The sequence below is a fragment of the Lithobates pipiens genome, unplaced genomic scaffold (assembly GCF_037356315.1).
Source record: "Lithobates pipiens isolate NorthernLeopardFrog02 unplaced genomic scaffold, aLitPip1_a1.2 Scaffold_37, whole genome shotgun sequence".
NCBI classification, from domain to species: domain Eukaryota; kingdom Metazoa; phylum Chordata; class Amphibia; order Anura; family Ranidae; genus Lithobates; species Lithobates pipiens.
In genome coordinates this window covers 18,252,865-18,278,988 of record NW_027507825.1, presented here as the reverse complement: position 1 = coordinate 18,278,988, position 26,124 = coordinate 18,252,865, and the positions used below count along the sequence as shown (strand labels likewise).

The 26,124-nt window shown below is 46.6% G+C and overlaps 1 protein-coding gene across 1 annotated transcript in view; it reads right to left on the bottom strand.

Moving 5' to 3' along the window:
- The window catches only part of ABHD12B (abhydrolase domain containing 12B), a 62,839-nt gene extending 37,992 nt beyond the window's left edge, over positions 1–24,847 (bottom strand). The window contains exons 1-4 of the mRNA XM_077466787.1: positions 24,655–24,847; positions 8,764–8,888; positions 8,563–8,665; positions 3,762–3,881 (exon numbers count right to left, since the gene is read on the bottom strand). Coding sequence (XP_077322913.1) covers positions 3,762–3,881; positions 8,563–8,665; positions 8,764–8,888; positions 24,655–24,758 — 452 coding nt within the window. The 5' untranslated portion in view covers positions 24,759–24,847. The remainder of the gene's footprint in view (positions 1–3,761; positions 3,882–8,562; positions 8,666–8,763; positions 8,889–24,654) is intronic.
- Positions 24,848–26,124: the final 1,277 nt, after the last annotated feature.

The window sequence follows — 26,124 nt, the reverse complement described above, 5'->3', positions numbered from 1 at the left end:
ATCATAAGCAACACTGTACACCCCTATAGTGGAAGAGGACTCCTTACAGGTAACTCCACTTTCATGGGGAACAAAAATAGCAAATGAAAAAAATAAAAATAAATTCTCTGTAAAATGAAATATGGCAACCTGGAGGTGTTCTGTATGGTGTACAACCCCCCCCCCCCCCCCCCCATGTAATGTCCTGCTTATGTGATTGGCTTAGCGATTTTCCCATAAGTCTTCACAAAGATACATTGCATCCCCCGAAAACAGCGTTTTAACTTTTGGTCAGATACTCCCAAAAGGGAAAAAAAAAAAAAAATCACATCCAAAGGGATGCAGACCCTGACACTTTCCCCATTAGATCCCTGCAGGTGCAGCAGCTGATTGACAATTATGAAATCATTCCCATTCACATTAATTTTGTACATGGATACAGACAAACACACAGGGGTTTCTTTAGAATAACAGAAGGTAGGGATCTGCAACAACGTTTGTTAAAATCCTTGCAATGTACATAGATCAGCCAGGGAGGTATGTTTTTTCAATAAAAAAAATGGAGTTACTCTTTAAAGTATAATTAGAGTCAAAATACTTTTTGGGATAGGGTGGACAGGGATTGGGGAGATTCACCCTATTTGTCCTGGTGACTGTTATCACAGAGCATGAACATCTGAATGAATGAAATACTTGTATAGCGCACAATGCGAACTGAATCGCCTCTACATCTGTTGGGTTGTCACCAGAACAGGAATGGAGAGGATATCTTCCAATCTGGTAAAAATTGGATTCCCTCACTTCCCTCACTTCCGCTCAAACTGCCTAGAAATGAATGGCATCCCAGTCTAATGCCATGTACACACGATCAGATTTGACAACAGATGTGGGATGTGAGATTGTTGTCGGAAAGTCCGACCGTGTGTACCCCCCCCCCCCCCCCCCCGTCGGACTTTCCGCCAACAAATGTTGGCTTGTAGGGTCTCAAGTATTCCACCAACAAATATTTGTTGTCAGACTTTCCGATCGTGTGTACACAAGTACGTCGCACAAAAGCCCACACATGCTCGGAATCAAGTACGAGCTGGAAGCGCTCGGTCTTGTAAAACTAGCTCCTGTAATGGAGATATCACGTCTTGTACGTCACTACGTTCGTAATTGTTGGCCATTGGCCAACATTTGTGTGACCGCGTGTATGCAAGACAAGTTGGCGCCAACACCCTTCGAACATAAATCCACGTTTTTTTTTGTTGTCGGAAAGTCCGATCGTGTGTACGGGGCAATAGTCCGTGGCGTTCAATTGAGTTGGTCCCACCCTTTTGCAGCTATAACAGCTTCAACTCTTCTGGGAAGGCCGTCCACAAGGTTTAGGAGTGTGTCTATGGGAATGTTTCACCATTCTTCCAGAAGCGCATTTGTGAGGTCAGGCACCGATGTGGATGAGAAGGCCTAGCTCACAATCTCTGCTCAAATTCAGCTCAAAGGTGTTCTATGGGTTTGAGGTCAGGACTCATATGTGCAGGCCAGTCATATTCGTCCACTCCCAAACTCGCTAATCCATGTCTTTATGGACCTTGGTGCGCAGTCATCATGTTGGAGCAGGAAGGGGCCATCCCCAAAGTTGGGAGCATGAAATTGTCCAAAATGTCTTGGTAGCCGAGGTCTTAAGATTCCCCTTCACTGGAACTAAGGGGCCAAGCCCAACCCCTGAAAAATAACCCCACACCATAATCCCCCCCTCTACCAAATGATTTGGACCAGTGCACAAAGCAAGGTCCATAAAGACATGGATGAGCGAGTTTGGACCACCAGGGACGCCACCAGACCACCAGGGAAAAGGTAATCCTCCCTAGACCACCAGGGATGCCAATGGTCAGCACAATGGATGCCAATCAGTGCCTATAATGGATGCCAATCAGTGCCCACAATGGGCATCACTGATTGGCATGCATTATTGTTTGGCACTGATTGGCATCCATTAGTACAGTATAACACCAATGCCGCCTATGAGTGCCCACCTGTGCCGCCTATCAGTGCCCACCCATGCCCATCTGTGCCGCCTATCCATGCCCATCTCTGCCGCCTATCCATGCCCATCTCTGCCGCCCATCCATGCCAATCCGTGCCAGCTATCAGTGCCAATTTGTGCCACCCATCAGTGTCCATCCATGTCGCCCATCCGTGTCACCCATCCGTGTCGCCCATCCGTGCCGCCTATCAGTGCCCATCAATGCCACCTCATCAGTGCCACTTCATTGGTGCCCATCAGTGCCGCCTTATCAGTGCCCATCAGTGTAGCCCCATCAGTGCCCATCAGTGAAGGAGAAAACGTACTTATTTACAAAGTTTTGAAACTGAAACAAAAAAAACATATTTTTTTTCAAAAAGCGCAAAAAGTAAAAACCGTAGAGGTGATCAAATACCACCAAAAGAAAGCTCTATTTGTGGGAAAAAAATGATAAAAATTTCATTTGGGTACAGTGTGGCATGACCGCGCAATTGTCATTCAAAGTGCATCAGCGCTGAAAGCTCAAAATTGGTCTGGGCAGGAAGGTGTTTAAGTGCCCTGTATTGAAGTGGTTAAAGACATGGATGACCGAGTTTAGGATGGAGGAACTTGACTGACCTCCACCCGATAGAACACCTTTGGGATGAATTAGAATGAAGACTGCGAGCCAGGCCTTCTCCTCCACATCAGTGCCTGACCTCACAAATGCTCTTCTGGAAGAATGATCAAACATTCCCATAGACACATCTCCTAAACCTTGTGGACGGCCTTCCCAGAAGAGTTGAAGCTGTTATAGCTGCAAAGGGCGGAGCCAACTCAATGTTGAACCCTACGGACAGGGCTGGACTGGGACAAAAATTTGGCCCTGGACTTCATCCAGACCAGCCCACTTTAATTTTGCAGACAAGCACAAAAACAGTTTATAAAATTATACACAATTGTGCAAAAAAAACATAAGTAGTATAACATAAGGAGTCCTCACTAACCTCTTTTATTATTTCACTTATTCTCCTCTGTATTTTTCTCATCTTTCTCACATCACTGGGTGAAGTTGAGGGGCGAGCCGCGCAGCCATTACTTTGTCACTGAAACCGGCCCACTGAGCCATCGGCCCACCGGGAAACTCCCTGTAGTCCCAATGGCCAGTACATGCCTGCCTACGGACTAAGATTGGGATGCCATTAAAGTTCATGTGCCTGTAAAGGCAGGTGTCCCAATACTTTTGACAAATATAGTGTATATATGAAAAAATTCAATTTAATTTTATTATAGCAGAAAGCAAAAAAAAAAATTAAAAATTGTTGGGTTTTTTTTGTTTATAATTCAACAAATAAAAAATGCAGAGGTGATCAAAATACTATCAAGAGAAAGCTCTATTTGTGGGGAAAAAATGAAAAACATTTTATTTGTGTACAGTTTTGCATGACCTGCGCAATCATCAGTTAAAGTAACACAGTGGCGCGCAAAAAATGGCCTGGTCATGAAGGGGGGGGGGGTAAATCTTCTGGAGATCAAATGGTTAAATACAAAGCGTTCTCTGATTGAACGAGGTCGAGATGGGGGGGGGGGGGTGACTTTTGCAAAGTCACTTTGACTTTCCCCTGAATAAGTGAGATGATGAGGTCTCTAAAGCAAGCGCACAATCTGATTTATAAAAGGATATAATGAAGGGAATGCTTTCTTAATATTCTATCCAGACTGCGGCCCTTCACATGAAACGCACAGAATAAAGCGACACCGGTCCCCCGGTTGCGGCGGATCAGCCTGTAATCACCTGGTTCCCCCATTGCCATGGAGATAAATTATAATTGGGTTGTCATCTGCGAGAGAGTCTTCAAACCAGCGGCGGCCCTTTCCTCTCGCTTCTTCCCCCCTGCTGGCAGGCACGGTATGCCTAGGAGAACAAATCGGCGTGATTAATATGCATGCTTCGTGTACAGGAGCCCACTGTCTCCGCTTTCTCATCTCGCTAAAAATCCACCGCAATAAAACAAAATATCATTAAACAAATCGTCCGTGAAGTCAGCCGCCATGCTTAGAAACGGCGTTCTTATAATTAACCCCTATCCGTATGATAGCTCATAATTAGACAAATATTTGTTTGCTACAAATGGCTTCATTTCAAAAGAATCTGTTTATTCCCGCTGCTAATTTCATTGTTCAGAGATAATTGAGCCAACCCTTGTTCTTCCGTCATTAGGAGTATTCCAAACCCATTCTACTAGACCTGGGCTCTCCAAAATTTCTAAACAAAGGACCAGTTTATTGTCCTTCAGGCTTTAGGGGAGCCGGACTGTGGTCAGCAGGAGTGGACATTTTCCTAGCATCAATGGGAGTCAACATTACCCTATTTGGTTACGGGGAGGAATAGGGCCTCATCATTGGTATCAGTGGAAGGAATGGTGGCCCATCATTGGTATCAGTGGAAGGAATGGTGGCCCATCATTGGTATCAGTGAAAGGAATGGTGGCCCATCATTGGTATCAGTGGAAGGAATGGTGGCCCATCATTGGTATCAGTGGAAGGAATGGTGGCCCATCATTGGTATCAGTGGAAGGAATGGTGGCCCATCATTGGTATCAGTGGAAGGAATGGTGGCCCATCATTGGTATCAGTGAAAGGAATGGTGGCCCATCATTGGTATCAGTGAAAGGAATGGTGGCCCATCATTGGTATCAGTGAAAGGAATGGTGGCCCATCATTGGTATCAGTGAAAGGAATGGTGGCCCATCATTGGTATCAGTGAAAGGAATGGTGGCCCATCATTGGTATCAGTGGAAGGAATGGTGGCCCATCATTGGTATCAGTGGAAGGAATGGTGGCCCATCATTGGTATCAGTGGAAGGAATGGTGGCCCATCATTGGTATCAGTGGAAGGAATGGTGGCCCATCATTGGTATCAGTGGAAGGAATGGTGGCCCATCATTGGTATCAGTGGAAGGAATGGTGGCCCATCATTGGTATCAGTGGAAGGAATGGTGGCCCATCATTGGTATCAGTGGAAGGAATGGTGGCCCATCATTGGTATCAGTGGAAGGAATGGTGGCCCATCATTGGTATCAGTGGAAGGAATGGTGGCCCATCATTGGTATCAGTGGAAGGAATGGTGGCCCATCATTGGTATCAGTGGAAGGAATGGTGGCCCATCATTGGTATCAGTGGAAGGAATGGTGGCCCATCATTGGTATCAGTGGAAGGAATGGTGGCCCATCATTGGTATCAGTGGAAGGAATGGTGGCCCATCATTGGTATCAGTGGAAGGAATGGTGGCCCATCATTGGTATCAGTGGAAGGAATGGTGGCCCATCATTGGTATCAGTGGAAGGAATGGTGGCCCATCATTGGTATCAGTGGAAGGAATGGTGGCCCATCATTGGTATCAGTGGAAGGAATGGTGGCCCATCATTGGTATCAGTGGAAGGAATGGTGGCCCATCATTGGTATCAGTGGAAGGAATGGTGGCCCATCATTGGTATCAGTGGAAGGAATGGTGGCCCATCATTGGTATCAGTGGAAGGAATGGTGGCCCATCATTGGTATCAGTGGAAGGAATGGTGGCCCATCATTGGTATCAGTGGAAGGAATGGTGGCCCATCATTGGTATCAGTGGAAGGAATGGTGGCCCATCATTGGTATCAGTGGAAGGAATGGTGCCCCATCATTGGTATCAGTGGAAGGAATGGTGGCCCATCATTGGTATCAGTGGAAGGAATGGTGGCCCATCATTGGTATCAGTGGAAGGAATGGTGCCCCATCATTGGTATCAGTGGAAGGAATGGTGCCCCATCATTGGTATCAGTGGAAGGAATGGTGCCCCATCATTGGTATCAGTGGAAGGAATGGTGCCCCATCATTGGTATCAGTGGAAGGAATAGTGTCCCATCATTCGTATCAGTGGAAGGAATAGTGTCCCATCATTCGTATCAGTGGAAGGAATAGTGCCCCATCATTGGTATCAGTGGAGGGAATAGTGCCCCATCATTGGTATCAGTGGAGGCAATAGTGCCCCATCATTGGTATCAGTGGAGGCAATAGTGCCCCATCATTGGTATCAGTGGAAGGAATAGTGCCCCATCATTGGTATCAGTGGAGGGAATAGTGCCCCATCATTGGTATCAGTGGAGGGAATAGTGCCCCATCATTGGTATCAGTGGGAAGAATAGTGCCCCATCACTGGTATCAGTGGAGGGAATAGTGCCCCATCATTGGTATCAGTGGAAGGAATGGTGTCCCATCATTGATATCAGTGAAGTTATGCTGGCCATACACTATACAAAATAATCGGTCAAACCCAATTTTGAAAAACGAACATTCGGCCGCAAGTGCAAACGATGCTGCCATCATGTAATGACCGATAAATCATTCAGTGGACATAAATAAATACATTTTATGTTCGTTTTTTTTACATATACCTAGTGCAGACAGGTTGGACAGGAAACACATTAACCTTTCAATTTATCGTTTGTTCGGCAAAAAATTTCCAAACTTGTCCTTCGTTTTTTCGGCTCAAAAATATCCAAACGAACAGTCTATATGAAAAATCGGCCGAAATTTGGCCATTAGTGTATGGCCAGCATTACTCTTTAACGTATAACTAGAGACAAAACACTTTTTAGAGTGGAGAGGGGTTAGAACACCAGCTGGGTTTTTATTGCTGTCTGTGTCTCCATTGGGGAGATTCGCCCCCTCTCTATTTGTCCTGTTGACTGTTATCACCGATCATGAAAAAAAAAAAAAAAGAATCTGTTGGGAGGAATAGTGCCCTATCATTGGTATCAGCGGAAGGAATGGTGCCTCATCATTGGTACTAGTGGGAGGAATAGTGCCCCATCATTGGTATCAGGGGGGAAGAATAGTGCCCCATCACTGGTGTCAGTGGAAGGAATAGTGCCCCATCACTGGTGTCAATGGAAGGAATAGTGCCCCATCACTGGTGTCAGTGGAAGGAATAGTGGCCCATCACTGGTGTCAGTGGAAGGAATAGTGGCCCATCACTGGTGTCAGTGGAAGGAATAGTGCCCCATCACTGGTGTATCAGGGGGGAAGAATAGTGCCCCATCACTGGTGTCAGTGGAAGGAATAGTGCCCCATCACTGGTGTCAGTGGAAGGAATAGTGGCCCATCACTGGTGTCAGTGGAAGGAATAGTGCCCCATCACTGGTGTCAGTGGAAGGAATAGTGCCCCGTCACTGGTGTCAGTGGAAGGAATAGTGCCCCGTCACTGGTGTCAGTGGAAGGAATAGTGCCCCATCACTGGTGTCAGTGGAAGGAATAGTGCCCCATCACTGGTGTCAGTGGAAGGAATAGTGCCCCATCACTGGTGTCAGTGGAAGGAATAGTGCCCCATCACTGGTGTCAGTGGAAGGAATAGTGCCCCATCACTGGTGTCAGTGGAAGGTATAGTGTCCCGTCACTGGTGTCAGTGGAAGGAATAGTGCCCCATCACTGGTGTCAGTGGAAGGAATAGTGCCCCATCACTGGTGTCAGTGGAAGGAATAGTGTCCCGTCACTGGTGTCAGTGGAAGGAATAGTGCCCCGTCACTGGTGTCAGTGGGAGGAATAGTGCCCCGTCACTGGTGTCAGTGGGAGGAATAGTGCCCCGTCACTGGTGTCAGTGGGAGGAATAGTGCCCCGTCACTGGTGTCAGTGGGAGGAATAGTGCCCCGTCACTGGTGTCAGTGGAAGGAATAGTGCCCCGTCACTGGTGCCAGTGGAAGGAATAGTGCCCCATCACTGGTGTCAGTGGAAGGAATAGTGCCCCATCACTGGTGTCAGTGGAAGGAATAGTGCCCCACTGCTGCTATAAGTTATCTTGTTGCTGAGGGGTATATTGTTGTGGACTCTATTGTTGAGTGGGTAGTTCTATTGTTGCTGGGGATCTATTATTGTGGGGGATATATTGTTGTTTTTGGGGGGGGGTCATATTTTGCTGGGGTTAATTGTTGCTGGGAGGGGTCTACTGTTTCTGGCTGCTGGGAGATCTATTGTTGCTGGGGTGGATCGAATATTGCTAGGGGGGTTATAGTGGCAGGGGTCTGCTGTTTCTGAGGGGTATATTGTTGCTGGGTGGATCTATTGTCTCTGGGGGAGCTATTATTTTGGGGGACTCTATTGTTGCTGGTGGGGGGGGGGGAATCATTTTCTGGGGGTCAGTTGTTGCTGGGATGGATCTACTGTTGAGGGAGGGTTCTATTGTTTCTGGGAAATCTATTGTTGCTGGGGTGGATATATTGTTTCTGGGGGGGGGGGTGTATTGTTGTGGGGGGTCTGCTGTTGCTGAGGGGTATATTGTTGTGTGCTTTATTTGTTGCTGGCTGCATGAAATCTATTTTTTTTCTGCTTTTCTTGTTCTCATTAGAAAATGACATACAAATGACTTAGCACCAAAAAATGACACTTGGTTCTGTATTCTCTAAAAGGACTGGTAGGTGGGTAGGCTGGGGAACGAAGGGAGGGTGCCAAGAGGTGGGTAGGGGGCGAAGACTAGGGGTGGCTCAGAAGTCTGGAAAAAAGCCCTGATTACATCTCATAAAAACGCGTGGCCAACTTTGCTTGCACCATGTATGACCACTCACCAGACGCCGATGGTCACCCCTTCGTCAGCTGTGAGGTAGAAATTTGTGGTGTGGTTCAGGAGTGCTCCGGGATTCTCGAAGTCCACAAACAGAGGGATTTTTACTAGAGAAAGAGTTTGCAAAAATTAAAAAATGTGGGCCCTAGAGGGCCCCGGACATGGCCAGCAGTTTGATAGGACAATCCTTGCATCTGGTACTCACCCATGTTTAAATATACAACTTTGCCTAGTATTGCAGGGAAGAGCCTGATGATGAAAGGGATACATATATAAATGACAGCAAGGCTCAAACCAAATCTTTTCAGGTAGAACAACCAATTCGATAGGCTGGAAGGAAAGAAGAAACATTTAAATGTCAAAAAAACAAAACAAAAACAAAAAACCATAATAAAAAAAAAAAGACCAAAATTTATTGTACATACATATACATACATCCAATTTGAACCCTTGTCTATGGAAGGGTCCCAACTATTTTGGGTAGGTAGAAATATTTGATTGGACCGGTTAAAAATCCCCTCGGGTTCGCCATAGTTTCCCCTGATAAACATGGACTGGCCTTCTGTCCTTGGATCTCCTCTCCCATAGAGCGTGTAGAAAGGATAAGAGTGCCATAAATCTAATGTGAGATGGGTGTATGATAGCATTGGACCGACAGAAGTGAAAAATCCTACTGGCTATACTGTAAGGTGCTTTTTCCTTCAAAGAAGCAGATCTGTGATGACAATATACAGGGCAGGACATACCATTGGGCTTGACTGGGCTCAAGCCCATGGGCCCCACCCAATAGGGGGCCCTGCCAAGATACATAGCCGAGTGTACCCGGCTCGGCTCACAGTTACTGGGTGTGAATGTGAGCCGAGCCAAGTACACTCGACTACTCTCGGCTCCGTTCGGGACTGCGAGAGGACCCGAGAGCCACCGAGATGTACAAGACTCTGTATCTCGGCGGCGCCATTTTTAAACTTCAAGACTGCAATGACAAGCCTGCAAATGGCAAGGCTGCAATGACACTGGACAAGGCTGCAGATGGATGGGCAAGGCTGCAGATGGACACTGATAAGGCTGCATTGATGGGCATTTAAATGTAAGTTTTTTTCCTTAAAATTTCCTCCTAAACGTGGGGTGTGTGTTATACGCCAGCACGTGTTATACGCCAATAAATACGGTAATGTATAGAAGGTAAGGCCCGAAAGTGACTCAAGCCCAGGGGCCCCCACCACCCTAAGTCCTGCCCTGACAATATACTATGGGTGGCTTCTGTTCTGGTCCCAAGCTTTTACCTCTCTCCGACAGCAAAAGACAGCGCTCGCCAGACTGTAAATTCTTGGATGTGCATGGCGTAGCGCCTGGTACAAAAGTTCATCTCACGTAACCCCTTTCAGCTGCGCCTCCTGACCCTTTAAGGGGTTCAAGATGTAGGGGGTGGGGGGGGGGGGGGGGTTGGGCAGGATTTATGATCATTTGACTGCCGTGATCGGCTGTAACGGCAGTCACATGATCCTAAAGTAGTGATCAGCAGCTTTCCGTTAAGTGGCGGTAACTGTGTCGCGAGCGCGCAGGGCACACACTCTCAATACCGATGTATTCACATGAATTCATGCAAATATGTGGCCACTTAGCTCCAGGGCCCAGTCAGGAATCTCATGCAGTGGGTGCTCATTCTTGTTTCAATAGAGGTTTATTTCAAACAAGAAGTAACAGTACATGGAAATACAAAGGCATAATGGGGCCCATCGACTCTATGTGAATAACAATCTCCAAGTGAGTAACACTACATCAGGTAAAAAGAACACAAAAGCCCAAAACTAGGTTAAGACGATGACAAAAGGGATTACACGACCAGTCAGATTAAGTGGACAGCGGGGCGTGACAGCGATTGGGTGCCTGAGATGGCTCAGTCGATGACTCTCGCTTGGGGGGGGGCCTAGCAGAAGGGGGGACGCCCCGCCTCCCCAAAAGGGATCATGCTGCGGCAGAACGCCCCTCTCCCCAACCCCCCGGCCCTAATTTTAGGAGTTGTAAAACCATAACAATCTTCTAACAAGGCTAAAAACAGGACATGTCTAAACTAATCAATTGGCTTCTGAGCACCCTGCAGCCATCAGGCTTGGGCAAATAATGTACATTGTGCCACTTAATGTACCCTCGTGGGGTGAAAACCCGTTGAAATTCAATTATACCATCCCCGTCACCAGAGAGACTCTAGAATCAGGGAGAAATGCCCCTACCGGGTTGTAAATGAAATCTGATCCTGGTTGTGGGCTGGCTACTTTGTAGGGATGCCTTAACCCTGTAGCTAGAAAGGAAAGAGAGAAGAAAGACAAAGAGAGAAGGAGCGGAAAAGAGAGGAGTAGAAAAAGAGAAAAGTGGAAGCTAGTCGTCCGGGGGGGGGGGGGGGGGTGGGGGCATGGTCCAGTATGGGGTGCTTTGGAGGTCAGTGCGAGAGTGTGACTTCCACAAATGACGCCCATGGTTCCCAAGTTTGGAGGAATTTATCGGAGCGGTCCAAGATTACACTTGCCATCTTTTCTTGGTTCATAATCCAGGAGATCTTTCTTCTAGCCAGCATGTTTGAAACAGATGTTTTTTTCCAGGCTTTAGGTAGGGTAAGCTTGGCTTCCAGCAAAATAAAATAGATGAGGCGTTGTGTAATCTTGGTGGCTTCCTTCACAGGGAAATTGAGGAGAGCGGCGAGGTAAGACGGTTGAATAGGCATTGAGGCGATTTTGCTGATCCATGAGAACATTTTATGCCAGAAATGTCGTATTCTGGGGCAAGACCACCAAACATGGAGCATGTCACCCCGTAAGTTGCAGCCCCGAAAACAGAGGGGGGATGCCGCTGGAAAAATGTTAGCCAACTTCGAGGGAACAAAATACTAACTGGTAAAAACTTTTAAGCTAGCTTCTATGAGACCGATATTAAGAACACCTTTGTAGGATTGTGAGAAATTCCTTTGCCAAGTTTCCAATCTCCAGTGCTGGGCTAAATCCTCCTCCCATGCCAGCATATAAGGTGTCTTGGACTGCCTGGATGATAGTGCCCTGTAGATCAGAGAGATTCCTCCCCCTCTGCTCGACGGCCTGACCACACCAGTGTTCATATGGAGTTATTTGTGGGCCGTTAGGTGCTCATTCTTATGCGCATGTGTAGAGTCACGAGCATAGAAGCTCAAGACTGGCAAGGACTAGAATGTGCACATACATGCGGGCACATGCCCGCACAAATCCTCATTTAACTGAGAGTCTGCCTGGCTTCAGTGCTGGATTGTCTTCAGCTTTGGTTCCTGTATTCCAGACTCTTAATGCATGTCTGCTAACCTTGTTCCTGTCCTGGCTATGTCTGACACCTCTCTTGGATCATCCCTGCCTATTGTATCTGCTTCTCGCTTATGCTAGCGACCTCTGCTTGGATTTATGACTACATTTCTGCTTCCCGATTTGGTACCCCACCACCAGCACGTTACCTACTTCTGCCTGTTCCCGACCTTGAACCCGATCCTGATTCTGCACCTATCTGCCTGGCTCTCCCTGAGCAAGGCTTGTAACCAGACTCCACACCACCATTGGAAGGACTCCTGGGTCTCCAAGCTACAGCTCACTCCTACAGCTTCCAGGCACCTACGCTCTTCCACTGTCCTAGCAGTCCCTGTCTCCACTATCAGGGGTGTTTGGATGGGAATTGTGCAAGAGGGCACCCTCATAATCTCGGGTTCCACAGTCAGGTACATAATAGGCCCACCTGCCGACTGTCCCCATAACTGCCTGCAGTCTGCGCCAAGGGGTTAAAGGACTTTTTGGCTGCCTTTTTTTGTCACCGGTAGATGCTAGTCTTCATCAAGTCAAAGTAGAACTATAGGAGGAGTTAGGATAAACAGAGCTTAGACTTTTTAGGCACGACAAACAAAAATGTACAAAAAAAATATATTTTTATTATAGAAGCATAAAGAAAAAAACATATTAAAATCCACATTGATAGACCAACCAAAAATATATAAAATATTGCAACTGTATATAACCTTAATGCAACTACATGGAATATGAAAAAGAGGAAATTTCATAGTAACAGTAAATCCCAGAGTGCGGTTATATTGCAGTTTGACAAAGACCTTCTTCGATCTAAACAGGATAAACAACTAACTGAAAGGATTAAGCATTACACCATGGAGGACTTTGAGCCCTCCGTGATCTAATGCTTCTACTGGAGGAGAATGAGGAGCCATTAGAAGCGAGTTGCCTCCTATCCCTGTCCCACCAACTCCAATACCCACTGCTAAAATAAAATTAAAATCCCAAAGATTCCCTGACCCGATGACCAATCCCAATGTGTGGGCTTTTTTTTGTTGAGCCCAGTAAAAAATATTAAAACGGATGACTATTACCCCCAGACACAATAATTTAACACGGTCACAACTACAGGCTATCCAAAGATTACAGAATCATCCAGATCAAGGTGGCTGACAAAAGGGGGGTAACATTGTTTTGATGACCAAAGCCAATTATGAAAAGATGTTCATAAATATATTATATGTAACAAAGACTGGTATTCACAGATTTCCATTACTAAATTTAAGACTGAATACCTATACATTATCAATTCTGCCCACCAGAAGGGATTAAATGACCAGGATCTTTACTACAATTACCTTAATATACAGAACCTTGAGAGGCAATTTTTTTACGCATTGCCAAAAGTACACAAGAACCCGATGCCGCCCACCGGGAGACCCATTGTGTCGGGTGTTGGCTCACTGACAGAGAACGCTAGCCGATTGGTCGACTCCATTCTTATAACCCACGTTTTGGGTTTACTGCCCTAAATTAGAGACACACCTGACCTCTTCAAACAGATTGAGGGATTGGTCATCCCTCCCGATGCCCTGCTCGTGACTTTGGATGTTGAGGCATTTTACGAGCAGGGCATTGGGATGGTTCGTACCTTCCTACATGAGCAGGACCATCACAAATGGGAGTACTGTGAATTTATATTGGACCTTCTTTGCTTTATTCTGACCTAGAACTGGTTCAGATTCAAGGAGTCCCACTACCTCCAGATGCAGGGGGTGGCTATGGCCACTTATTGTGCACCAGCCTATGCCAACCTGTACCTGGGGGGTGGAAACGCATTCTATGATGATTCATTGTCATTACTTAACAATCATACATTATGTTGGATGCGCTATATTGATGATATATTTATTATTTGGATGGGTACTCAGGACTTATTGGCCACCTTTGTTGACATCTTGAATCGGAACCAGTCCAATTAAAAAATTTACAGTCGCAAGTGATTCTCATCAGATTATGTTTTTGGATCTTCCAATTTTCAAAGACCAAGACAATTGTCTAGCTTCTACGCTTTTTAGAAAACAGACAGCTGGTAACACATTGTTACACGCCGATAGTGCCTACCCAATGGCGCTCATCCGAAGCATTTTTTTATGCTCAATATTTGAGGCTGTGCCAAAACTGTACACATCTCGAAGATTTCAAAACACAGGTCAATCTTCTTCAAACCTGACTCAGTTCTAGGGTATATAGCAAACCACTGTTACGCAGCGTTTCTAACAAAGCACTGCGTCAGACCCACGGTTAACTTCTTTTTAAGACTACGGTCGATAGATCCAATCCTTCAGTCAAATATATTACAAGATACTCTGAACAACATTGGAGATTACGTAAAATATATCGACAAACCATTGACCACTATTACAGGAGGTCCCCATCCTCAGTAAATATATTGGCCCACGTCCCAAAATTACTTTCATGGGCCAGATCATTGAGTGACAAATTGGTGTCTAGCTGTTATTCTGCCAACCTTATTTCCAAACAAGTTCAACATGGCATCAAAAGATGTGGACAATTTTCCTTCTGTCCATGGATTTCCGTGGGCACTAGATTTATGCTCCCGAATGCAGAAATCTTTACCCCAAATTTTTGTGCAGATTGTGACACACAGGGTATTGTATACCTCCATGCTTTGTAAATGTGGAGCTTTTTTTTTACGTGGGAAAAGTTGTTACCCCCAGTGGCCTTTCATGATTCGGGTTTGGTTTTCAATTATAATTGGCAGGGTTTCTCACCCCGATTACAGTACACCTACCTATTTTGCATTTTCTGTTCGTCTTTATGCTCACAAAATTAACACGGTCTAGGAAATATTTGCAAATCGCTGTATGGCGATTTCTCCTGCGCATGCCTCAGAGTTAGAAATTGGCTCCCGCTGCTGTCAAAGTCGGTCAGCCAGCCAATGAGGAGAGAAAGGGGGCAGGGCTGGGCCGGTGCTCCATGTCTGAATGGACACAAGAGCTGTGGCTCGGCTCCGGTGCCCCCATAGTTAGCTGCCTGCTGTGGAGGCACACAACAGGAGGGAGGGGCCTGGAGAACTGAAGAGGGACCCGAGAAGAGGAGGATCGGGATTGCTCTGTGCAAAACCAACTGCACAGAGCAGGTAAGTATAACATGTTTGTTATTTTTAACTAAAAATAACAAGACTTTACAATCACTTTAAGGGAATCCAGGTCACCAGTACCAGTGTTCCTATTGGAAGATTTGCTCTCTATTACTTTTCTGGGGACAACCCAAAATTTTGGATTTTCTATTACTTTCAATGATAATGGTAACAGGACAAATAGAGAAGGAGAATATCCTTAACGGGGGGCACAGACTGCAATAAAAACTGACAGATTTTCTAATCCATCTCTACTCTATCCAAAACCAAAAAAAAAAAAAAAAGTTTTGCCTTTAGTTAAACTTCAACACAAATTCCCTAGTGCATTCTGTCGTGACTCTTCTACCAACTGCTCAATCCCTAAAGAGGACGGAGGCTTTTTTCCCCTGAAACGCGTTGGCTGTATTTGATGCTCTTAACCCTTAAATGAGATCAACTTTTGTACCAGGCGCTCCCCCCATATACAACCACCAATCTAATTTGAGTCCGGTAAGTCTTTATAGAGCATATGGCAAAAGGTCTTTGGGTATATCCAAACACATTTCTGGGACTCACCATCCCCCCAACCAGGGCTTAATGCTGGTAGTAATTGAAGACAATATAAAAGTAAACTGTATAGATTTGAGTCAGCAGACCAGACCGGCAAAGAGAATCAGTATAAAATTATTGTATTTCAACTTGTTCTCCAGTATTCACTTTAATTATTGCTAGCATTTAAAGTGGTTGTAAACCTCAGACATGAAATATGAGCTCTAATGCCGTGTACACATGATCAGACTATCCGGCGGACTTGGTGCGGCGGACCATCCGCCCGTGTGTGGGCTCCAGCAGAATTTTTTTCTACAAAAGTCCAGCGGACTTAGAAACTAGTTTTGACTCAAAAATTGTCCACCGGACAATCCAGCCGCATGTGTGCTAGTCCGCCGGACTTTTGAAATGAACTTTCCCGCATGGAGAAAAGTCTGTTCATTTTGAACGCGGCTCCAGGTAGCTGGGACTAGCGAAGGAAGTCAATGTTGCCGCCGAAGGCGGCGAGATTGACACCTCGTTGGCCCCATCACCTGGTATGAACTTAAAGGGGAAGCCCTATGCCGCAAAAATGGCGTGGGGGTCCCCCCCAGGTCCATATCAGACCCTTATCCGACCACGCTACCCGGCCGGTCAAGAATGGGGGTGGGGACGAGTGAGCGCCCCCCACCTCTTGAGCCGTACTAGGCCACGTGCACTCAACATGGGGGGGTACTTTGGGGAAGGGGGGGCCCTGCGGCCCCCCATGCCAAAGCACCTTGTCCTCATGTTGATGAGGACAAGGGCCTCTTCCCGACAACCCTGGCCGCTGGTTGTTGGGGTCTGCGGGCGGGGGGCTTATCGGAATCCGGGAGCCCCCTTTAATAAGGGGGCCCCCAGATACCAGCCCCCCACCCTATGTGAATGAGTATTGGGGTATCATGTACCCCTACCCATTTACCTGTGGAAAAAAAAGTGTAAAAATAAAACACAACACACGTTTTTAAAATGATTTATTGCACAGCTCCGGTGGTCTTCTTCCGTCCTGGGGGCTCTTCTCGTCGGACTCCTCCGCTATCTTCTGCTCTTTTATTAGCTCTTTCACAAGCGGAGGAGACCGGCTTTCTTCTTCGTCGCCGCTGTCCAGGGGTCTTCTTCTGAGTTCGGGGGTCTTGTCCCCCTCTTCAGTTCTTCTTGCCGGGCCTCCGCTCCTTCTTCCAGCTCTTTTACTGGCGGTGGCCCGGTCTTCTGTCGCCGCTTTCTGTTCTTCTTGTTCCTTGAGATGTTGACTCAACACAGTGTGTCCTCTGGGACTGTGACATCATAATGGGCGGGGACATCACCCAGTGACCCCGCCCATTGGCCCTATATAAGTCGCCGCGCACCGCGTCCCTGTCATTGCGGCCAGAGAGAGCGTAGAGTCAACATCTCAAGGAACAAAAAGAAGAACAAGAAGAATAGAAGGCGGTGCCAGAAGACCGGGCCACCGCCAGTAAAAGAGCTGGAAGAAGGAGCGGAGGCCCGGCAAGAAGAACCGAAGAGGGGGACGAGACCCCCGAAGTCGGAAGAAGACCCCCGGATGGCGGCGACGAAGAAGAAAGCCGGGCGGTGGCGAAGAAGAAAGTTGGGCTCCTTCACTAGTGAAAGAGCTAGTAAAAGAGCAGAATATAGCGGAGGAGTCCGGCGAGAAGACGCCCAAGATGGAAGAAGACCACCGGAGCTGTGCAATAAATCATTTTAAAAACGTGTGTTGTGTTTTATTTTTACACTTTTTTTCACAGGTGAATGGGTAGGGGTACATGGTACCCCAATACTCAGTCACATAGGGTGGGAGGCCGGCATCTGGGGCCCCCTTATTAAAGGGGTCTCCCGGATTCCGATAAGCCCCCCGCCCGCAGACCCCAACAACCAACGGCCAGGGTTGTCGGGAAGAGGCCCTTGTCCTCATCAACACGGGGACAAGGTGCTTTGGGGTGGGGGGGGCACAGGGCCCCCCCTTCCCCAAAACACCCCCCCATGTTGAGGGCACGTGGCCTGGTACGGCTCAGGAGGGGGGGCGCTCGCTCGTCCCCACCCCCTTTCCTGACTGGCTGGGCAGCGTGCTCGGATAAGGGTCTGATATGGACCTAGGGGGGGTCCCCCACGCCATTTTTCCGGCGTAGGGCTTCCCCTTTAAGTTCATACCAGGTGACGGAGCCATTGAGGTGTCAATCTCACCGCTGAAGGCGGTGACATTGACTTCCTTCGCTAGTCCCGGCTACCTGGAGCCGCGTTCAAAATGAACGGACTTTCCTCCGTGTGTGGGCAAGTCCGTTCATTTCAAAAGTACGGCGGACTCCCGCCATAGTCCGCCGGAAAAGTCCGGTCGTGTGTGGGCAGGTCCGCTCGCTCGGAAAGTCTAGCAGACTTTCCGGCGGTTTGTCCGCCAGACTAAGTCCGCCGGATAGTCTGATCGTGTGTACGCAGCATTAGTGCCATTTCTGTCTGCTGCTTCATTCCTCTGCTATCAGCATGAATCACTTCTGACAAGTTTTCCTGACACCAAGAGAAAACCGGTACAATTTATAGAGGAGGATTTGTTTAATCTGTATGACCCGAGGCCAGTCACTTCACTAGGTATATGTAAAGGTTTACAACCACTTTAAGCCCTGATGAAGGGGAAGCTTTGAAACACTGAAACATGTAGGCTTTGCTTCTAAACTCTTGTCATATATGCAATAAAGACTTAATGGACTACCATCCGATCTGTGATGTTCTCATCCTTTCTACACTCTTCAGACTACTCCATGGACCACCAAGAATACCCCAGTTGACAGAGCTGCCTTAAAAATTTGATTTCTTATCTTGGAATGACTTAAAGCGGTAGTAAAGCCTACATCCTTTACTTGTACCTACAGAAAAATCTAAAATAAGGCTTACCTGTAGGTACAGTAAATACACTATATTTTCAAAAGTACTAGGACGCCTGCCTTTACACACACATGAACTTTAAAGGCATCCAGTCTTAGTCCATAGGGTTCAATATATTCTGGGAAGGCCGTCCACAAGGTTTAGGAGTGTGTCTATGGGAAGGTTTGACCATTCTTCCAGAAGCGTATTTGTGAGGTCAGGCACTGAAGTGGACAAGATGGCCTGGATTGCAGTCACGGTTCTAATTCATCCCATAAGGTGTTCTTTTGGGTTGAAATCAGGACTCTGTGCAGGCCAGTCAAGTTCCTCCACCCCAAACTCGCTAATCCATGTCTTTATGGACCAGGAAGGGGCCATCCTCAAACTGTTGGGAGCATGAATTTGTCCAAAATGTCTCGGTATGCTGATGCCTTAAGAGTTCCTTTCACTGGAACTAAGGGGCCAAGCCCCACTTCTGAAAAACAACCCCACAGGTCATGACTGCCCCCCCCCCCCAACTATTGGGTTGAGATCAGGACTCTGTGCAGACCAAGCAAGTTCCTCCACGCCAAACTCACTCATCCATGTCTTTATGGACCTTGCTTGCACTGGTCCAAATCATTTGGTGGGGGGGTTATGGTGTTGGTTGTTCTTCAGGGGTTGGGAATCGCCCTTATAGTTCCAGTGAAGGGAATTCTTAACGCATCAGCATACCAAGACATTTTGGACAATTTCATGCTCCCAACTTTGTGGCAACAGTTTGGGGATGGTCCCTTCCTGTTCCAACATGACTGCGCACGGTGCACAAAGCAAGGTCCATAAAGACGTGGATGAGCGAGTCTGGGGTTTAGGAACTTGACTGGCCTGCACAGAGTCCTGACCTCAACACAATACACAGGGGGGCCTAGGCAGCAGGGGCAAATTTATGGTGCACAGAAAGGGTGACCGGTTTAGTGGGGTGGCTATAAACAATCCCATGTATGGCTTTCTCTGAAGCAGCTGAAAGACAACGGGGAGGGAGAGAAGAAGCCAGCTTTCAGCTGCTGCAGAAAGAGCCATTTAGGGGAATGGTTCCAGTAATTGCCCTATCTGCCCATGATCTGTACCAAACACCCTCCCTGCCCACATCCGTATCATTTACCCTGCTGTCTGGGCCCCCCTGCTGACCTGGGCTCTATACAGGGGGACCAGTGGAACCCCCTTATCCATGGGCCTGCACCCAATCAGCATCCTCCTTCCATCCTCATGTACTGTAATTAAAAGATAGAAGGTCTCATAGGACTGCTGTGCTGGGCAGATCTGGACACTTTTCCCTTCAAACACCATATATCATGAGATTGGTCACATGGTGGCTGGCTGTATCTGTAAGCAGTTTTGTTAAGTTCTGCTGAGTATACAATACATGTAGTCATGTGAGGACAGAATTCAGGGTGCACGTACACACAAGGGTTAGTTGTGCTGCCCTGTAGTGCCAAAAAATTGTGAGGGTGCATTTTTTCATAAGCTGAGGTATGTTGGCCATTCAGAATGAATAGGCTACCTTGACCCGATGTTCACCATAGCAGGTGTCTTCCTCGAAAGATTGAATTTCCCATCACCTTCTGACCAGGAGAGGATGGTCACCAGGACAAATCAAGAGGGTGAAGTACTGGAATGCTAAATTGGTGGCAATCGGGAACAAGCACCAGAGGGTGCCCAAAAACAAGGTGCGGGTTGGGTCTTTTATTTTTTTTTTACTACAGGTATTCTGTAACCCCAGCCTAACCATGAGCTAGGGTTGCCACCTCATCCCTCTAAACCCAAACACATATTAATTACATGGGTTCTGTGGCTGATTAAGGTGGTAATTAAACCCACTTGGTGCCTTATCTGTATTTAATTAGCCTCAGAACCCGTGTAATTCAAAGGTGTTCGGGTTTAAAGGGGTGAGATGGCAACTCTACCATAAGCCCAAAGCTGGCATTTTGGAGCTTTGGGTTACATGTTTCTCAAAGTAACTGAAGACACATGGTTAATTTACTAATCTTGAGAGTGCAACATCGGGTGCAGCTGTGTATGGTAGCCAATCAGCTTCTAACTTCAGCTTGTTCAATTGAAGAGGAAGTAAACCCTGATGAGTTTACTTCCTCTTTCATTCCCTGCAAAGGCAAAGCATAATGGACTACTATGCATCGCATCGCATCGTATAGTAGTCCATAATGTGTCACTTACCTGACACAGGAGCCAGCGAAGTCACCGCTGTCCCCTGTAGTTCCGAGCGTCCATCTTCTTGGTGGGTCTCCGTAGGTCTCGCTGCTCCGGCGCTGTGATTCGCCGGAGCAGCGATGATGTCACTCCCGCGCATGTGCACGGGAGCCGAGACGCGCAGCATCTTCGTCATCGACGATGTCCCGCTCAGTGCGCCTGCGCGCCGCTGTCTACGGTGCATGCGCCATAGATAGCGGTGCCCGTCTTCGGGCAAATATCTCCCAAACCGTATAGGTTTAGGAGATATTTCTTGGACCTACAGGTAAGCCTTAATCTAGGCTTACCTGTAGGTCAAATTGGTTTGTAAGGGTTTACAACCACTTTAAGCTTTGACAAAAAGCTGGAAGCCAATTGGTTACTCTGCACAGCTGCACCAGATTTTCCACTCCCCAGTTTTAATAAAACTACCCCATAGAATGGCTGCTGAGATCAGTCACGAGGAGATGGGATCCAATTTACCTTCAAACATGCGCTTGAGCCCGGGTCACGCTGCCGCGACTTGAGAGTTCAAAGTCGCATGACAAGTCGCGCCCCAATAACTGCAATGGAACCATTCCAATCGGTGCGACTCGAGCCGCTCCGACTTAGAAAAAGGTTCCTGCGCTACTTTTGGTGCAACTTCAATACGACTTGCATTGACTTCTGTTAGAGTAGTCGTATGCAAGCCACGATGAAGTGTCAACCCAGGCTCAGTCAATCAAATTGCACGTTTTTTTTTTTCCGTTTTAATTTTATCCCAGTTTGATGGAAACTCTCAATTTATTTCCACATTTCAACCTCACAATTGACCAAAGTCTTGTCCATCGTGGGTGGTAGAGTGCTTTATTTTTGGCCATTACTGCCCTTACTCCTTATTTGCATTTTCTGGTGGTTGACTGAAAATTGTGACATGAATGACTAAACTAAAGCAGCATAAAACCCAAAACCAAAAATGTAATATATTGCAGCTTACCAATCATTAGATGCGGTGACTGCATTACTTTTTTTTTGGGGGTCCTCTGTTTTTAACTGAGGACCTGGCCAGTTACACACCTTCTGTATTAGAGTGCCCCCACACTGGACCAGGGCCGTCTTTAATATTGATTGGGCCCTGGGCAAAAATGTTCTTAGGGCTCCCCTCCCCCCCATGCAATTTCGCTCTCCACCTGCTCTGAGACGTACAATAAATAGCAGCTAGACTTAAAATCAGTTTACTGTATCAGATCAGGCAGCGATTGCGATTGGTTGCCAGAGGTTACAGCATATCATTACTGCTTACTGACTGGTTGCTAGAGGTTACAGCACTCCTTAAAGAGGAAGTAAACCCTGATGAGTTTACTTCCTCTTTCATTCCCTGCAAAGGCAAAGCATAATGGACTACTATGCATCGCATCGCATCGCATAGTAGTCCATTATGTGTCACTTACCTGACACAGGAGCCAGCGAAGTCGCCGCTGTCCCCTGTAGTCCGCCGCATCCATCTTGTTGGTGGTGTCTAGCAGCTCCGCCGCTGTCATTCGGCGAAGCCGCGATGACGTCACTCCCGCGCATGCGCACGGGAGCCGACACGCGCGGCAGCTCCATCGTTAAGAATGCCGCGCTCAGTGCGCCTGCGCGCCGCTGTCTACGGCGCATGCGCCGTAGACAGCGGTGCCTGTTTTCGGGCAAATATCTCCTAAACCATATAGGTTTAGGAGATATTTCTTGGACCTACAGGTAAGCCTTAATCTAGGCTTACCTGTAGGTCAAAGTGTGTTGTAAGGGTTTACAACCACTTTAAGGCTCACTGATTAGTTGCTCGAGGTTACAGCACATGATTTTGGCTTGTTGATTGGCTGCTAGAGATTGCTGTACAGTAATACTGCTCACTGGTTGCTGTAGGTTACAGCACATCTTCTCCTCACTGCAGGGGGCATGATATATATATGAATGCTGCCTTATTTACATATCAATGCCTTTGGCCTCAGCTATTTACATATGTATGCTGGTTATTTACGTGTAAACACAGGGTCTGCAGGTGAGTCGTCTGTACACAACAACAGGACTAAAACCTCAAGGGACAAGGGAATGTAAACTGGGATAGTTGGCAAGTATGAGGCAGCTGCTTTGGGCCCCACAACAATGACAGGGCCCAGGGCAGCTGCCCCTTTTGCCCTGCCTTAAAGACGGCCCTGCACTGGACGAAAGAGCACAGGATGCGCAGAAAACAGAAGCATTGTCAGTCTCATAGTTTCATAGTTTCATAGTTAGCAAGGTTGAATAAAGACACCAGTCCATCTAGTTCAACCTGAGTGTCTACAATTGTCCCTATCAATGTACATTGCACACTCACATTATTCCCTACCCTCAAGGAGCCCACAATCCAAGGTCCCCATTCATATACTAGGGCCAATTTTGGACAGAAGCCAATTAACCTACCTGCATGTCTTTGGATTGTGGGAGGAAACCGGAGTACCCGGAGGAAACCCACACAGGCACAGGGAGAACATGCAAACTCCAGGCAGGTAGTGTCGTGGTTGGGATTCAAACCAGCGACCCTTCTTACTGCTAGGTGAGAGTGCTAACCACTACACCACTGTGCTGCCTGTGTCGCGGGGGATGGGAGTGTTAAATGTATTAGCAGATTTAAATACACAAAATAAACCCAAGATATAATTTGTGGACTTGCAAAAAAAACTGACAAGAAACAAAGTAAAACAAATGCAATAAAAACTCAATTAGGTTACCAGACAGCAGCATCTAAAATCACCAATCCAAGAAGGACGTGTAAAAAGCTCTAGCCAAACAATATGCGCTATTCTTGTGCTAAGTATAAGTTAATGAATCACATAAGAGACACAATAAAAGTGCATCAAACATATGATAAAGTCATCCTAAATTAACATATCGGTGCAAATAAAGTATATAAAATGTTAAAAAAAAAATATATTTTATAGAAATGATAATAACATGCACCACCGAAGGTAGCGATTAATTACATTTTGCAAGCATACTTCCTTCAGTGGTGCATGCTATAATCATTCCTTTATATTTTATATATATATATATATATATATATATATATATATATATATATATATATATATATATATATATATATATATATATATATATATATAAAATATAATTATTATTTTTATTGCACATTTTATATAGACTTTATTTGCACTGATATGTCAATCTAGGATGAGTTCGTCATACATTTAATGCACTTTTATTGTTTCTCTTATGTAATTTATTAACTTATACCTACCCTGTTTCCCCCGAAAATAAGACCTAGCGTGATTGTTAGTGATGGCTGCAATATAAGCCCTATCCCCCCCAAGGTCTTATTTTCAGGGAAACAGGGTAGCACAAGGATAGCACACTTTTTATTGTTTGGCTGGAGATTTAAATACACTAACTAAAATGAAGCCAAACTCTGGCTCATATTTTATAAACAGTTTTATTTTTATTTTTTTTGTGGGGGGGGGGGTAAAGGTTTTACATGAATAAATAGGACCTCATCATTTTAACCAACTCTGTCAGGGTCCAATGGTTTGTCTAATCCATGCGAACTGATACATTCTGCTGGAGAGCTTGAGCTTTTGAAAAAAAAACAAAAAAAACAACAGACTTGCTGGCTGGATCACCAGCTGAAAGTAGAAAAAAAAAGAAAGCCTAAAAAAGAAAACGAATTCAGCAATCAAAGAACTGATAAGCTGCAATATAAGAAATGCTTGCCTTTTTTGAGTTAATACTGCTTTAACCACTTACCACTAAACTCAACTGTACGCTTGGCCCTAATGTTATCGATATCAAAAAACTTTTCCCATCAAGCCAATAGTACCACCCATATCCCATCAAAACGTTCTTACGCCACAATTCGCACCACCCCAAAACTTGAGAAAAATTGGATTGCGCTGGCAAAAAAAAACATTTTGCAATCAGATTTGTGGTCACCGGCGTTCCCAGCGCTGATGCACAGAACAAAGTTCAGATCTATGAGATGACGTAAGGATTACCAGTACGAAGTACTCACCGTCTCTTACTCCTGTGGGGGGCTCCCCTATAGCCTTCCTGTGCTCCTCTCCCAGCGGGCTGTGCCCCGGGACCCCCTTTATGTGCCCCCTCTCTCCTTTTCATGTTGCCAGTGGCTGTCTGCACCGTCTGGCAGGGCTGCAATGATCACACAATCTCCTCTAGGTCAAAGGATAACCCATATCTTCACTTCCTCTCTGGTTGTGGCTTTCACAAGCAGATCACATTCGTCTTCAGGGTCCTAATGAGCACACCCATTCTAAAAACTGAAAGCAGAGTTGTCACTTATACTGGCTATGCAAGGGGAAATCAATGGGGTTTCGTTGCGCCACATTTTCTCTAGATCCCAAAATAAATCGATGTGTTTCCAGATTTTAAAGCGATTGTAAAGGCTCTTATTTGTATTAATAACAAACATGCCTATACTTACCTGCTCTGTGCAGTTGGTTTTGCACAGAGCAGCACCGATCCTCCTTTTCTGGGGGTCCCCCGGTGGCGCTGCTGGCTCCTCCCCACATTAAGTGCCCCCATGGAGAGCCACATTCCATAGGGGCACTTGTACGGGCTCGCTCCCGAGTCCTGCTGTTATATCCATTGACACAGACAGCACGACTTGGCCCCGCCTCCCAGCTCCCGTGTCACTTGATTTGATTGACAACAGCGGGAACCAATGACAATACTATCAATCTATCCAATGAGGACCCGAGACGCTGGAACGATCGGGTTTAGGTAAAAAAAAAAGGGGGGGCTCGGGGGGGGGGGGGGAAGCTGCAGCATAGAAGGTTTTTGCATAGAATGCATTAAAGTGGGGTGTCCCCTGAAAAAAACTAATGTAAAAGTCGGCAGCTACAAATACTGCAGCTGCTGACTTTTAATGATCGGACACTTACCTGTCCCAGGGTCCAGCGATGCGGGGGAACGAAGCCCCCCCTTGTTCCCCCGCTGCCGCTCACGGTGCCGGCATTTTAACTGTGAGCACCTGCTGCGCATGCCCGAGCGGCGCTGCGCGCTGTGATTGGCTGCACAGTCACCTGGGACCTGTCACGTGTCTCAGTTGACTGACAGGAGGGAGGGGGCAGAGCTGAGCCCTTCCTGCACCGAGGGGAAGTGATGTCATCAGCCCAGGCACTGAAGGAGGCAGACTACGAGTGACCCCCTAGCAACAGGCATTTAGAGGTGAGTAACAAAAAAAAAATTCCAATTATTTATTTTTTTTAATGAATTTTAAGCTAATTTTTTTTTGGTGGCAACACCACTTTAAGGTGAATAACCCTGAGCGTTTACAACTCCTTTAAAGAGGAAGTAAACCCTGATGGGTTTACTTCCTCTTTGATTCCCTGCAAAGGTAAAGCATAATGGACTACTATGCATCGCATCGCATCGCATAGTAGTCCATTATGTGTCACTTACCTGACACGGGAGCCAGCGAAGTCACCGCTGTCCCCTGTAGTCTGGAGCCACCATCTTCTCG